Here is a 16252-nt window from a genome sequence, read left to right on the forward strand (position 1 = left end):
AGCAGAAGTGGTTGAGGCAGGTTCGATGTTGTCATTTAAAGTTAAATTGAACAGCTATATGGACAGAAAAGGAATGGAGGGTTATAGGCTGAGTGCAGGTCGGTGGGACTTGGTGAGAGGAAAAGTTCGGCACGCACTAGAAGGGCCGAGATGGCCTGTTTCCATGCAGTAATTGTTATATGCTTATAACTCTGTCATGCCCACAACTGCATACCTGCCAATTTCTATCTTTGCTACAAGACCATCTACCCTATTTTGTACAGTGTGTGTTCAAATTTAACACTTCCAGTCCGGTACTCACCATTCTTCTATAATTTGTCTTCTAATTGCCTGAAGTTAAATTTGTGTTCCTTTCTGAGTATTTTGTCTAATTCTTTATTCTGGAGACTTAAGTAATTTCTCCTGTGCTCTTCTTTCCTTTTGCTTTGTCCATACTTTTCCAAGCTGTTGAACCCAGCACCCTACTATTCATTTAAAACCCCATCAGGAGCCCCAGTTGCACAATTCACCAGGATCCTGGTCCCAGCATGGTTTAGGTGGAGACTCCCCCCATCTGAACAGCTCCCTCCTTCCCCAATACTGGTGCCAATGATACTACTACTCCTGGTACTGAAGTGATACGTGCAGCTGTGATCTGCCTCATTGGCCCAAGCACTGCCCACTCAATAACAACTGACAGAAAACAGCATCTGTGGTTTATGGCCTGACCTCTTGATTGTGATTGGACAATTATTTGTAAGAGACTACGCCATGAAGCAAAGTAGCAGAGACTGTAAGTGTACAGATCTTTGTTGCATAAAAAACCCTGATATAATTTTAAATATTTAATTTGTGTGATATTTTATGTACTATACGTTATATTGTTATTAATGATTATGATATAGTTGGGATCACAGAGACATGACTCCAGGGTGACCAGGGATGGGAGCTCAACGTTCAGGGATATTCAATATTCAGGAGGGATAGACATGAAGGAAGGGGAGGTGGGGTGGCGTTGCTGGTTAAAGAAGAGATTAACGCAATAGAAAGGAAGGACATAAGCCGGGAAGATGTGGAATCGATATGGGTAGAGCTGCGTAACACTAAGGGGCAGAAGACGCTGGTGGGAGTTGTGTACAGGCCACCAAACAGTAGTAGTGAGGTCGGAGATGGTATTAAACAGGAAATTAGAAATGTGTGCAATAAAGGAACAGCAGTTATAATGGGTGACTTCAATCTACATGTAGATTGGGTGAACCAAATTGGTAAAGGTGCTGAGGAAGAGGATTTCTTGGAATGTATGCGGGATGGTTTTTTGAACCAACATGTCGAGGAACCAACTAGAGAGCAGGCTATTCTGGACTGGGTTTTGAGCAATGAGGAAGGGTTAGTTAGCGATCTTGTCGTGAGAGGCCCCTTGGGTAAGAGTGACCATAATATGGTGGAATTCTTCATTAATATGGAGAGTGACATAGTTAATTCAGAAACAAAGGTTCTGAACTTAAAGAGGGGTAACTTTGAAGGTATGAGACGTGAATTAGCTAAGATAGACTGGCAAATGACACTTAAAGGATTGACGGTGGATATGCAATGGCAAGCATTTCAAGGTTGCATGGATGAACTACAACAATTGTTCATCCCAGTTTGGCAAAAGAATAAATCAAGGAAGGTAGTGCACCTGTGGCTGACAAGAGAAATTAGGGATAGTATCAATTCCAAAGAAGTAGCATACAAATTAGCCAGAGAAAGTGGCTCACCTGAGGACTGGGAGAAATTCAGAGTTCAGCAGAGGAGGACAAAGGGCTTAATTAGGAAGGGGAAAAAAGATTATGAGAGAAAACTGGCGGGGAACATAAAAACGGACTGTAAAAGCTTTTATAGATATGTAAAAAGGAAAAGACTGGTAAAGACAAATGTAGGTCCCCTGCAGACAGAAACAGGTGAATTGATTATGGGGAGCAAGGACATGGCAGACCAATTGAATAATTACTTTGGTTCTGTCTTCACTAAGGAGGACATAAATAATCTTCCAGAAATAGTAAGGGACAGAGGGTCCAGTGAGATGGAGGAACTGAGTGAAATACATGTTAGTAGGGAAGTGGTGTTAGGTAAATTGAAGGGATTGAAGGCAGATAAATCCCCAGGGCCAGATGGTCTGCATCCCAGAGTGCTTAAGGAAGTAGCCCAAGAAATAGTGGATGCATTAGTGATAATTTTTCAAAACTCGTTAGATTCTGGACTAGTTCCTGAGGATTGGAGGGTGGCTAATGTAACCCCACTTTTTAAAAAAGGAGGGAGAGAGAAACCGGGGAATTATAGACCGGTTAGCCTAACGTCGGTGGTGGGGAAACTGCTGGAGTCAGTTATCAAGGATGTGATAACAGCACATTTGGAAAGTGGTGAAATGATCGGACAAAGTCAGCATGGATTTGTGAAAGGAAAATCATGTCTGACGAATCTCATAGAATTTTTTGAGGATGTAACTAGTAGAGTGGATAGGGGAGAACCAGTGGATGTGGTATATTTGGATTTTCAAAAGGCTTTTGACAAGGTCCCACACAGGAGATTAGTGTGCAAACTTAAAGCACACGGTATTGGGGGTAAGGTATTGGTGTGGGTGGAGAATTGGTTAGCAGACAGGAAGCAAAGAGTGGGAATAAATGGGACCTTTTCAGAATGGCAGGCGGTGACTAGTGGGGTACCGCAAGGCTCAGTGCTGGGACCCCAGTTGTTTACAATATATATTAATGACTTGGATGAGGGAATTAAATGCAGCATCTCCAAGTTTGCGGATGACACGAAGCTGGGTGGCAGTGTTAGCAGTGAGGAGGATGCTAAGAGGATGCAGGGTGACTTGGATAGGTTGGGTGAGTGGGCAAACTCATGGCAGATGCAATTTAATGTGGATAAATGTGAAGTTATCCACTTTGGTGGCAAAAATAGGAAAACAGATTATTATCTGAATGGTGGCCGATTAGGAAAAGGGGAGGTGCAACGAGACCTGGGTGTCATTATACACCAGTCATTGAAAGTGGGCATGCAGGTACAGCAGGTGGTGAAAAAGGCGAATGGTATGCTGGCATTTATAGCAAGAGGATTTGAGTACAGGAGCAGGGAGGTACTACTGCAGTTGTACAAGGCCTTGGTGAGACCACACCTGGAGTATTGTGTGCAGTTTTGGTCCCCTAATCTGAAGAAAGACATCTTTGCCATAGAGGGAGTACAAAGAAGGTTCACCAGATTGATTCCTGGGATGGCAGGACTTTCATATGAAGAAAGACTGGATGAACTGGGCTTGTACTCGTTGGAATTTAGAAGATTGAGGGGGGATCTGATTGAAACGTATAAGATCCTAAAGGGATTGGACAGGCTAGATGCGGGAAGATTGTTCCCGATGTTGGGGAGGTCCAGAACGAGGGGTCACAGTTTGAGGATAGAGGGGAAGCCTTTTAGGACCGAGATTAGGAAAAACTTCTTCACACAGAGAGTGGTGAATCTGTGGAATTCTCTGCCACAGGAAACTGTTGAGGCCAGTTCATTGGCTATGTTTAAGAAGGAGTTAGATATGGCCCTTGTGGCTACAGGGGTCAGGGGGTATGGAGGGAAGGCTGGGGCGGGGTTCTGAGTTGGATGATCAGCCATGATCATAATAAATGGCGGTGCAGGCTCGAAGGGCCGAATGGCCTACTCCTGCACCTATTTTCTATGTTTCTACGTTTCTAGAATGTAATACGTAATGTTTAATGGTATTGTTTCTTCTTGTAAAGAGACGCTGGGATGAAGTGTCTACCCACAGCCAATGGTTGCAGTCTGGCCAGCCTCCCAGTCCACTGCTGTTCCCTGTGATTCCAGCGGCAGTACACTGTCATGTTGCAGAGAGGGTGTCTGATGCCCTTGCATGCTGCAGGTAGCTTTTACACCAGGGAGGGCCAACAATCAGTGACCTCATTCATACCACTGCAGTCAGTTACCTTAGGGAGAAACGAGAGTCTATTTTAATGTTGTTAACTGTCTCTGAGTATCAGAAAAGTTTTCAAAGGCTAGTAAGGTTTGACTTGGCCAGTCTCCCTCTTCTGAGAAAGGTGCAGGCAAGTAGGAAGGAGAGCAGATGGTTGGTCAGGTACGTTGCGTGCACGTGAGCTCGCTGTGAGCCACACCCCTGCCAGCTTGCAGAATTTCCAGGATTTGTATTGCGACTTGAACTTTAATTGAAATCTCATGTCACGTTAGCACTACAGCGATGGGGGCGGTTTGATTTTTATTCTGCCACCTCCTGGAGGCCAGGGGCTGTGCCGGATTTGCTGATATACATTTGCCAGGTTAAATCAATCAAGAGTATGTTAAACTGCATGTTCTGTGAATGCGAAGATCCTATGTTTCAGGAAGTGAAAATAGTCTATACAGTATTTAATTAAAAGGCATGAACTAGATGTGCCATTTCTAATACGTTGTTGTAAAAAAGTGTTTCCCAATAAATATCTGCAAATACTGCAGTCTGCTTGTATCTCCTGTAGCCTTAGTTAAAGTAGTGGTTAATATCCTTTTTACTTCTGATAGATAATAGGGGTGAGGAGAGCATTTGATATCTATCTTGCACCATAGATTCTTCCACACAAATGCAGTCAATAATCTTCTCCTCTCACTTGCAGTTCTTTGAAATATCACCATGGACCTAATTTATTTGCATGAAAGATGCCCTTGACTTGTATAGTCACTTATTTGTGTTGAGAGTTTACTACTGTAAACATAATGCTCTTTCTGTTATCCCTTACTCACTCTTCCTTCAGTTAGTCCTGACGAAGGGCCTCGGCCTGAAACATCGACTGCACCTCTTCCTAGAGAGGCTGCCTGGCCTGCTGCGTTCACCAGCAACTTTTATGTGTGTTGCTTGAATTTCCAGCATCTGCAGAATTCCTGTTGTTTGCTCTTTCTGTTGGTCCACTACCTTCAGCTTGTTCCATCCCAGCCGCCTTGCACTCATTGTAGATCTGTTCATCTAAAACTCTTATCAATCTCCTACTTTGCACCAAATTCTATTTAATTGTCACCTCCTATGCTACCAAACCTCATGGATTCCTGGTCCATAACTTTCAGGAACACACACAAAGTGCTGGAGGAACTCACGAGGTCAGGCAGCATCTATGGGAAAGGAATAGAGAGTCAATGTTTGGGGCTGGGCTCCTTCATCAGTCCTAATGTAGGATCTCGGCCCAAAAATATCGTCTTAATTCCCCATTGTAAGGTGGCTGTCAAGACATTTTGCTGTAACTGCTTTAACGAGGAATTACAAAGTTTTGATCAGTATTGCAAAGAGCAAGTTTAATGAATATTACGATTCAATCAGCAACTACTGCCTGAAGATTTTGACCAATCGATAATATCGAATAGCATTAACTGTCCTTAACAATGTTTTAGAAAACCTGACATCTTTGTAAATTCCTTCAGGAAAGCTATTTGAATACAATATAAGCACACATCAAAGTTGCTGGTGAACGCAGCAGGCCAGGCAGCGTCTCTAGGAAGAGGTACTGTCGACGTTTTGGGCTGAGACCCTTTGTCAGGACTAACTGAAATCTCTTACTAGCTCTTCCTTCAGTTAGTCCTGACGAAGGGTCTCGGCCTGAAACATCGACTGTACCTCTTCCTAGAGATGCTGCCTGGCCTGCTGCGTTCACCAGCAACTTTGATATGTGTTGCTTGAATTTCCAGCATCTGCAGAATTCTTCGTGTTTACAATAGAAGCACTGCAGTATGCAAACGCAAAAGTTAACAATTTACGGTCCCAGTTCTGTTTATTGGAGTGACAAAGTGAAAGATCTGCTTGGATTTATAAATTCTGACGTCAATACTGGGCCATTATTATGTGTGTGTAATCACTTGGATAATAGATATTCTGATGGCTTATGAGAATAGCAAGCTTTTGACCCTGTTGCTATTGCAAACACAACCAATATGAATTTAGAAGAGAGAACGTTGTATTTTTACAAAATACGACTAAAGTGTTGCCTCAAAAAAATTGCAGCATTACTGTGATTTCAAATTTGTTGTTTCTGGGTAAGTTAAGACTGGTTCAATCAAGATGTTCACTGTTAAGTTGAACTACATGCCTAGAAAGGAAGAATTTGAAGAACTCTCAATTCTTGACATCGTTGCAAAATTTCAAGCTTCTAGTGCTGACTGTGAATGTGGATTCAGTCTTATGAATTCAATCAAATGTAAGTCCAGAAATGGACCAGAAGTGAAACATTTGGTTGATCTAATGAGGATTAAGACTCGTCTTTCATCTGGATGTGTAATTAATGTGGGCAGTGTTTATAGACAATTGATTTGTAATAAAGACAGACAGGGAGAAGTTTACGAAACATGAAAGATTTTCTCTGTTGTATGGCGTTTCATTGTACCCTTCAATTAATAAATAAAATCAGAAGTGTGTGATTTTTCAATCTAAATATTCATAGTATGCATATTACAAAAAAATTTAAGTGCTGCACAGTTTTCAGTCCGTGTATATATTTAAAAAAAATTTCCAGCTCAGAGCATGGTTGCTCTGCTCAGCTATAAAAATAAATTAGAGAATACGTTGCTGTGGAGGCAAAGGGATTGACATTTTGGGTCAAGTTCACACATTAGGACTCAGGGTCTCAACCCAAAACTAGTTCTTTGCCTCCACAGATGCTACCTGACCTTAAGCTCCTCAATTTGTTTGCTTTTGTAAACAAGTGCCTCACTGGATACACGACTTTGGGGTGTTTCAATTTTTTCCTAAATATTACTCTAACTATGCATTTCTTTTTATAGGTTGCTTCATTCTGGTGCAGCAAGAGACTCCCCTCAGCCAGGCGCAGAGCTATCCTTTGCCACTCGAACCGGAACTCGTCAGGGAATCGAAACTCACCTCTTCAGGGTTGAGAACAACTCCAGTCTGTCTAACTGGACCAGGCAAATCGTACAGGGCTGCCACAAAGCAGTGGAACTCATTAAAGAAGTCACAACCAGTGAGTGTTTCCAGTGTGGGATGGGAGATTATGCCATGAAAGTAGTATTGATTTATTATTGTCACGTATAATACAACAAAGCTTTTTATTTTGCAAGTCATCCGGAAAGATTATTTGAGTAGTACAAAGAAAACAAAATGCAGAGTATGGTGTTACATTTAACCAGAAAAGTGCAGGTCAAAAATAAGCTACACAGGTGATGATGAGGTAGATTGGAAGATCAAGAATTTATCTTTTAGTATGAGATGTCCATTCAAGAAAAAAAGCTTTACTACTTCATATAGTCAGACAGTGACAGAAGAATAAAGCATTCTAAATGATCATCATTCCTTTTTCTCCTTTTTGTACTTCTGAAGGGACTAAGATCCCTTGGGATAAATATCAAGGGTACCCAAAGCTTTATATTCAGCCCTAGTTGGTGAAAAAACGAATCAAACCCTCGCCTTCAAATTTCCAAATGATTGAATTGTACATAACTGTGGCAATCCAGTTTGAGTAGGTTGTATTTAATTCCAGGTTGTTTTGTGGCATTTTCCATGCTGTGCAGACTGGTATTAGTTCTGTTGTGGAACTGACTCCCAAGTCCACAGTAGATGTGGGGTTGAAGGCAAAGCCAAAGAGGTGAACGAGGGTGGCGGTTGCAGGGTGGGGGTGGAGAGGAATAATGATGAAATGAGGTGGACACAAGCACCACAGTAAACAGTTGTTGTTATTAAGTGGATGGTCCAAAATGTTGCAGGACTTTGACTCGAGCCCTAATTTTAGGATTAGGCACTATGCTACTTGCTGTAAAGAGAGTGTAAGGAAATCAACTCATAACAATTTCCATTTATTGGTATGTAATGTGATCATCTGTCTCAGAGGAGCCATGAGGTCATTAATGCAAGGAACTGTGAATATGTAGTATCATGTGGTGGACTGTGCTTGGAGATTGTGCTGAGTTTGATGGTTAAGAATGATCAGAAGTATGCGCACACATTTCATGGATTAATGATTACAGAGTTAATCCATTCAAAATGCCCAGTAATTTAACTCTTAATGACCAGTGAGGTAAGGTTTCAATGACTACAAACTTTCAATGGTTACATTGGGAGCATTTCATGAGTACTTTAGCCTTGCAGGAAGTGAACTTGCAGAAAATACCATTATTCAAGGATTAAAACATGGACAGAAATTGCAGAATCCAGGATAGTATTCCATGGAATTTATAGAAGATATAAGGTATGATTTATTTAGTATTTTTAAGAGATTTAATAGAATTTATAGAGTTTGTAAAGAGAAGCTATTTCCAGTAGTTGGGGAGTCTATGATAAGGTGGCCAGAGCATGAAAATGAGAGTGGACTCCTCAGGAGTGAGGAAGGCACTTACTTGCTCTGCAATATACAAGGTGCTAGAAATTAGGACCCAAGAGACTACAGATGCTGGAATCTGGAGCAACAATCTACTCGGGAAACTCAATAGACCAGGCAGATTCCGTGGGGGGGAAATGGAGAGTCATTGTTTTGTATCGATTGTCCATTTCTCTCTACAGACGCTGCCCGACCTGCTGAGTTCCTCCAGCAGTCATTTTGTTGAAGAAATTAGGAATTCTTTGCAAATTTCAATGGTTCATGATTAATTTTATATTAAAAATTTAATAATAAAAAATCTCCAGAATTATCAATGGAAAAGGAGTTCAAGGGAAAGTAAAAGAGTTTGACTGTAGGTCAAATGCTCGCTCACTAATTGTCAGTGCAGGATGGAGAAGCTGAATGTTTTCTTTCTGTTGCTGTGCTCCTAACTGGATATCCTGAATTACCTTCCTAAACCAATGAGAATGCAGCATGGACTATAATAGAGGCATAAATAGAAAAGATGGCCAGCATCTTTTTTTCTCTCCCCACGGTCAAGGTATCGAATACTAGAAGGCATGTATTCAAGGTGATATGGGGAAGAGTTCAAATGGCAGTAGATGCCTGGAATATGCTGCCACAAATTGTGGTGTAAGCAATTATGATATAGGCATTTAGAAGGTTCTTGGATCTGCAGAAACTGGAAGGATGTGGACCATGTGCAGCCAGAAGGGAATTGGGTATCATTAGCTTGATGAGTTCAGTACACATTATGGTCAACAGATCTGTTCCTCTGTTCTATAAGCATGGAAAATTCTGAAACATAATGATTAAATCTTCCTAAATTTAATTTCTGACCTTTGTTAATGTTGACCACTTTCCCCTAATATTGATAATTAACCGCCCAAAGCAGAAACTGCTTCGGAGTGCAGTCATGTGTACATGCAGGCTTGCCAGTTGTCAAGCTTGGCTTGAGGTGCCATTCTCCACATCGAATCAGTACTCCCTGAGGGTTGTCCTATCAGGCTAGCAGCTGAAGGAAACCACAGCACTAGGCAAGACTTACTGGAATTGCCCCTGAGGTCTGTAGAATGTAAAGCCTACGGATGATACCATTTTAACACCAAGTGGATTTTTTTTCTTGTATCAATAGAAATGACAGAATAAAACTAGAATACATCAGAGGTGAGATGGAGAAGCTGTTGATACAGTTGTCAACTTGATTCAGATTGGCATATTACTCAATAAAGGGCAGGTTTGCAACTTCTTGGCACTGTTCATTATCCAGTTCCCACAGCAGGAGGGAGGCTTGGTGTTTAATAGAAAACAGAGGTAAAATTATCTTGCTGCAAACCCAATCTTCCAGAATGCAACTAACAATCACAATTAGTTGATGACTTTATAGTTAAGCAATGGGTGACGCACTAGTTAAAGTCCCTGTACACTTCTATCCCTCCATCAGGAAGGCCTCAAGGATCTCCATTTCTCTCTGGACAACAGACCCAACCAACTCCCCTTCCCTCCCCCCACAACCTCCTCCGTCATGTGGAGCTGGCACTTACATTCAGCAATATCTCTTTTGGCCCCTCCCATTTTCCCCAAACCCAGTCCCAGTTTATATTGGCTACGTGAATCAACCCGTGTTCCAAGCCTTCACTAGTAATGCGCCTCTACTCTTTATACGCTACGTGGATCAACCCGTGTTCCAAGCCTTCACTAGTAATGCGCCTCTACTCTTTATACGCTACGTGGATCAACCCGTGTTCCAAGCCTTCACTAGTAATGCGCCTCTACTCTTTATACGCTACGTTGAGGACTGCATTGGTGCTGCCTCCTCCACCCATGCTAAATTTGTTAATTTCATCAACTTTTCCTGAATCTTCCACCCCACCCTCAGATTATTGGGTCAATCTGGCATCTCCCCCTCCCCCTCTTTGATTTTTCTCAGTCTGTCTCCAGAAATGGATTATCTATCAATATCTCTCACAAATCCTTGATTCCCACAGATATCTGGACTATATCTTCATTCGTAAGGCCAGAGATGTTGTGGGGATGGAACTGGACTCTCTGACTGTGGTGTCTGAAAAGAGGATGCTGTCTAAGTTGCATGCCATCTTGGACAATGTCTCCCATCCACTACATAATATACTGGTTGGGTACAGGAGTACATTCAGCCAGAGACTCATTCCACCGAGATGCAACACAGAGTGTCATAGGAAGTCATTCCTGCCTGTGGCCATCAAACTTTACAACTCCTCCCTTGGAGGGTCAGACACCCTGAGCCAATAGGCTGGTCCTGGACTTACTTCCTGGCATAATTTACATATTACTATTTAATTAATTATGGTTTTATTACTATTTATTACTTATGGTGCAACTGTAATGAAAACCAGTTTCCCCCGGGATCAATAAAGTATGACTATGACTACTATCTCTTCCCACCGCTTCACACGTAAAATGTCATTCCCTTCTTTAAGTTCCTCTGCCACATCTGTTCTCAGGATGAGGCTTTCCATTCTAGGATTTCCTCTTATTTTTTCAAACAATGGCATTTCCCTCTACCACCACCAATGCTGCCCCCCCCTCACTCATACCTTATCCATTTCCCACATGTCTGCCCTTGCCCTATTCCACCCTACCCCTCTTCCCCCCACCCCCAGCACAATATAATAGGATAGGGTTCCCCTTGTCCTCACCTACCACCCACAAGCTGCACCTGCTGGTCCTGGCGGCCTCCTCTACACTGGGAGACCATTTCTTCGAGCACCTTCACTCTGTCAGCTGAAACAGACAGGATCTCCCAGTGGCCACCCATTTCGATTCCCATCATTCCACTACCCACCAGGGATAATACATAGCAGCCAATGAGCCTCTGCAGGGAGAAGGCACAAACTCCACTCACTCGGAACCCAAGGTCAGGATTGCCAGAGCTCCGCCAGGTGTCCCACTGTGGCCCCCATTTCTAACTTGGGGTTCAGTATTTTCCTTTTACTAATTGCTGCTGCAGGTTGCATTTTCACTCAGTGCCACTCAATGCAGGCAAGTATTTTTCTTGACTGAACTACTCCTAATGCTGGTGTTATTTATGTGCCCCACAGCATGTACATACAGGACCCAGGAGTGCTGTCTGAAAATTCATTACGAAAATGGATTTTCTATCTTAAAAGACGCACAGGAGGGAAGCATGCAAAAGTTGATTTGCCACTATTCCTTTGAGAAATTAAAGAACTCCTCAGATGATGGCGTGAGAATGCTCTATCTAGACTTTGGTGGAAGGGACGGGGAAATTGTAAGTACTTTTCATTTCCTCTGTCTGGTACTGTAGTACAACTACAACAACTGTGTTCATATAGCATGTTTAATACAGTAAAACACCCTAAGGGCCATCATAGGAGTAATACCAAAAAAAGGTGACATTCGTTATTGGGTTCTGATGAAAGATCATCAAACTGAAACAGTAACTGCTTCTCATAAACACAATAAATTCTGCAGAGGCTGGAAATCTTAAAGCAATGCATATGAAATGCCAAATTGCTGAAGGAACTCAACAGGTCAGGCAGCATCTACAGTTGACGTTTCAGGTTGAGATCCTCCTTCAGGATTAGAAAGGAAGTGGGAAGATGCCAGAATTTAAAAAAGTGCAGGGAGAGGAAAGGAAGACAGCTGGAAAGTGGTGGGTGAAGCCAAGTGGATCGGAAAGGTAAAGGGCTGGAGAGGAAGGAATCTGATAGAGAAGGAGAGTGGACCATGGGAGAAGGGGAAGGAGGAGGGAATCCAGGGGGAGGTGATAAGCAGACGAGAAGAGCTACGAGGCCAGAAAGGGGAGGGGGAGGGAGAGGGAGAGGGAATTTTCTTTTACTGGAAGGAGAAATCGATATTCATGTCATCAGGTTGAATAAGGAGTTGCATCCCCATCCTGAGGGTGGCCTCGTGGCACCAAGAGGAGGCCATCAATCGATATGTTGGAACAGGAATAGGAATTGGAATTAAAATGTTTTGCCACTGGGAAGAAGTTCCGCTTTTGGCAGATGGAGCGGAGGTGCTCGACGAAGCGGTCCCCCAATTTACAACAGGTCTCACCAATGCAGAGGAGGCTGCATCGGGAGCACCAGATACAACAGATGACCCCAGTGGATTTGCAGGCGAAGTGTTGCCTCACCTGGAAGGACTGTTTGGGGCCCTGAATGGAGATGAGGGAGGAGGTGAATGGGCAAATGTTGCACTTTGGCCGCTTGAAGGGAAGATGGGGTGAGCGTGGATGTCCGTGAAATGGAGGAGATGCAGGTGAGGGCAGCATCAATGGTGCAGGAAGGGAAACCCCACTCCTTGCAGAAGGAGGGCATCTCTGAGATCATGGAAAGGAAAGCCTCACCCTGAGAACAGACGAAACTGAGAAAAAGGAATGGCGTTTTTGGAGACGGTGGGACGAGGTATAGTCAAGATAGCTGTGGGAATTGGTAGGTTTGTAAAAGATGTTGATCGACAGTTTGTCTCCACAGATGAAGACAGAGATCAAGAAAGGGGAGAGAGGTGTCAGAAGTGGACCAAATGAATTTAAGGCCCTTGTGTATTTTAAATCTTGTTGTTGTACCAGCCTGTGCAGACCAGCTGGCTGGAATATTCAATGATTCTAAAAGCAAGTAGAATCTCTTTCTATATGGCTATACTGAAGATTGTAATAACTCAGGGCTGCTCCTCTTTTGTTCCCCACCTAGCAACTGGACCTTCACTCGTGTCCCAAACCCGTTGTGTTCATCATCCACTCGTTCCTTTCAGCAAAGATTGCACGGCTCGGCCTGCTGGCTTGAGGCAAGAGCGTCTACTCAGTGAAGCAGCAGCCTCCGAGGGGGCAGCCTCCGGGGGGAAGGACAGAGCTGCGAGGAGTGCAATCTTTAATCTTTAATAGAATCAGAAAGATAGTTTATTTAATAGAGAAAAGATTTGTAACAAGTCAATTTTAAAGGCACCTTGCTGGTTTTATAACAAAACTTTGAATTCTTTTCTATCCTGTTGAGGTTTAATAAATTTTCCAATCATTGTTGGTAGAAAATCATAATCTTCTCTAGCAAATTCACAAACTAAAGTGTGTAATGTTATGCCTTATTCCTACTTGCCCACCGTATAAGTGAAGAAACACTCATAATTTCAGATAATGAATATTCTTTTTAATTCCACATTCTCTAAAACGGCTGTTGCCAATTAGATTTTATAAATATGTAAAATGAGATTTAAGCTAAAATCACATTATATCATTAAAAAATGTTGCAGCTACTTTGTTTCTTGATTTTATTTTGACTGGAGGGGAAATCACTTTGTGACTGGGGACTTTTACCATGGTGCTGTTTATGGTTATCTGCTTGTTTCCGCTTCTGCCAGTTTTGGCTGAGTCAGCTACTTCCCCTTCCAGGTAGAAGACTGTGTGGATGAGTTTCATCCAGACAAATCTCAGCAGACACTAGAGTGCTATACTGAGGGAGGTGCTAACTTTCAATTGAGACGTTAACCCAAGAAATAGGTTCCCCTTTCCAGGGCAAATTCCACATTCAAGTTTGGATTGGAGCAGGGCATTTCATAGAAACATAGAAACATAGAAAATAGGTGCAGGAGTAGGCCATTCGGCCCTTCGAGCCTGCACCACCATTTATTATGATCATGGCTGATCATCCAACTCAGAACCCAGCCTTCCCTCCATACCCCCTGACCCCTGTAGCCACAAGGGCCATATCTAACTTCCTCTTAAACACAGCCAATGAACCGGCCTCAACAGTTTGCTGTGGCAGAGAATTCCACAGATTCACCACTCTCTGTGTGAAGAAGTTTTTCCTAATCTCGGTCCTAAAAGGCTTCCCCTCTATCCTCAAACTGTGACCCCTCGTTCTGGACCTCCCCAACATCGGGAACAATCTTCCCGCATCTAGCCTGTCCAATCCCTTTAGGATCTTATACGTTTCAATCAGATCCCCCCTCAATCTTCTAAATTCCAACGAGTACAAGCCCAGTTCATCCAGTCTTTCTTCATATGAAAGACCTGCCATCCCAGGAATCAATCTGGTGAACCTTCTTTGTACTCCCTCTATGGCAAAGATGTCTTTCCTCAGATTAGGGGACCAAAACTGCACACAATACTCCAGGTGTGGTCTCACCAAGGCCTTGTACAACTGCAGTAGTACCTCCCTGCTCCTGTACTCGAATCCTCTCGCTATAAATGCCAGCATACCGTTCGCCCTTTTCACCGCCTGCTGTACCTGCATTCCCACTTTCAATGACTGGTGTATAATGACACCCAGGTCTCGTTGCACCTCCCCTTTTCCTAATCGGCCACCATTCAGATAATAATCTGTTTTCCTATTTTTGCCACCAAAGTGGATAACTTCACATTTATCCACATTAAATTGCATCTGCCATGAGTTTGCCCACTCACCCAACCTATCCAAGTCACCCTGCATCCTCTTGGCATCCTCCTCACTGCTAATACTGCCACCCATCTGGACATCATTGTTGATATTTCAACCATAGGACATGAGATCAGAATTAGGCCACTTGACTCATCGAGTCTGCTCTGCCATTCCACCCTGGCTGATTTATTATCCCCCTCATCCCCATTCTCCTGCCTTTTCCCTGTAACCTTAGATTCTTGATTAGTCAGGACATCAAACAACCTCTGCTTAAATATACCCAATAACTTGGCTTCCACAGCAGTCCAGAGCAATGAATTCCACAGATTCAGCACCCTCTGGCTGAAGAAATTCCTTCTCATCTCTGTTCTAAATGGAAGTCCCTCAATTCTGAGGTTGAGCCCTCTGGTCCTAGGCTCACCTACTATGGGAAGCATCGTCTCCTCATCCACTGTATCTAGGCTTTCCAATATTTGGTAGGTTTCAAGTACAGGCCCAGAGCCATCACACACTCCTCATACATTGATTCTGGGAATGAAAGAGATAATCTCATGAACCTGCTCTGGATCCTCTCCAATGCCAGCGCATCTTTTCTTAGATAATGGACGCAAAGCTGCTATCATTACTCCAAACATGAGAAAATCTGCAGATGCTGGAAATCCAAGGCAAAATACATGGAATGCTGGTGGAACTCAGCAGGCAAGACAGCATCTTGTAGAAAAGAGTACCATCAATTTCTTGAACTTTTGGTAATTGCCCAATCCCTCCCTCCCTCATTCCCCATAACCTGCTTCCCCTCCTATCTCCTTACCCTGCCCATCACCTCCCTCTGGTACTCCTCCCCCTTTCCTTTCTTCCATGATTTTCTACCCTCTCCTATCAGATTCCCCCTCCTCCAGCTGTTTATCTCCTTCACCAATCAACTTCCCAGCTCCTTACTTCACCCCTTCCCCTCTCCCAGTTTCACCTATCACCTGCCACGTTGTGCTTCTCCCTACCTTCTTGCTCTGACTTCTCATCTTTTTCTCCAGTCTTGATGAAGGGTCATTTTATAAACCGTTTACACGGTACTCCAGGTATGGCAAATGCGTTATAAAACCTCAGCATCACATCCTTCGGGTTCATGTTTAATTATCATTCAACAATACATGAATACAGCCAAACAAAACGACCACCACCTCAACCTGCAAGTTATCCTTTAGGGAATCCTACACAAGGACTCCCACGTTCCTCTGATTTTAGAACTTACTCTCCCTTTACAAAATAGTCTACGCCTTTATGCATTCTGCCAAAGTGCATAACCATAAGCTTCCCTCCACTATATTCCATCCACCACTTCCTTGCCCATTCTCCCAATCTGTCCAAGTCCTTCTGCAGACTCCCTGCTCCACCAACACTACCTACCCCTCCACCTATCATTGCATTGTCTGCAAACTTGGCCCCAAAGCCATCAATTCCGTCATCCCAATTGTTGACATACAGTGCCTTGAAAATGTATTCAGCTCCCACAACTACTTTCACATTTTACTGTCTCATTTTCTAAATTTAAAA

General features: G+C 43.1%; 1 protein-coding gene across 1 annotated transcript in view; it reads left to right on the forward strand.

Annotated features, from left to right (window-relative positions):
• The window catches only part of sntb1 (syntrophin, basic 1), a 130861-nt gene extending 117290 nt beyond the window's left edge, over positions 1-13571 (forward strand). Inside the window, exons 6-8 of the mRNA XM_063056304.1 lie at positions 6778-6974; positions 11405-11595; positions 13022-13571. Of these exons, the coding sequence (XP_062912374.1) occupies positions 6778-6974; positions 11405-11595; positions 13022-13114 (481 nt within the window). The 3' untranslated portion in view covers positions 13115-13571. The remainder of the gene's footprint in view (positions 1-6777; positions 6975-11404; positions 11596-13021) is intronic.
• Positions 13572-16252: the final 2681 nt, after the last annotated feature.

Source organism: Mobula hypostoma, chromosome 1 (genome assembly GCF_963921235.1).
Source record: "Mobula hypostoma chromosome 1, sMobHyp1.1, whole genome shotgun sequence".
NCBI classification, from domain to species: domain Eukaryota; kingdom Metazoa; phylum Chordata; class Chondrichthyes; order Myliobatiformes; family Myliobatidae; genus Mobula; species Mobula hypostoma.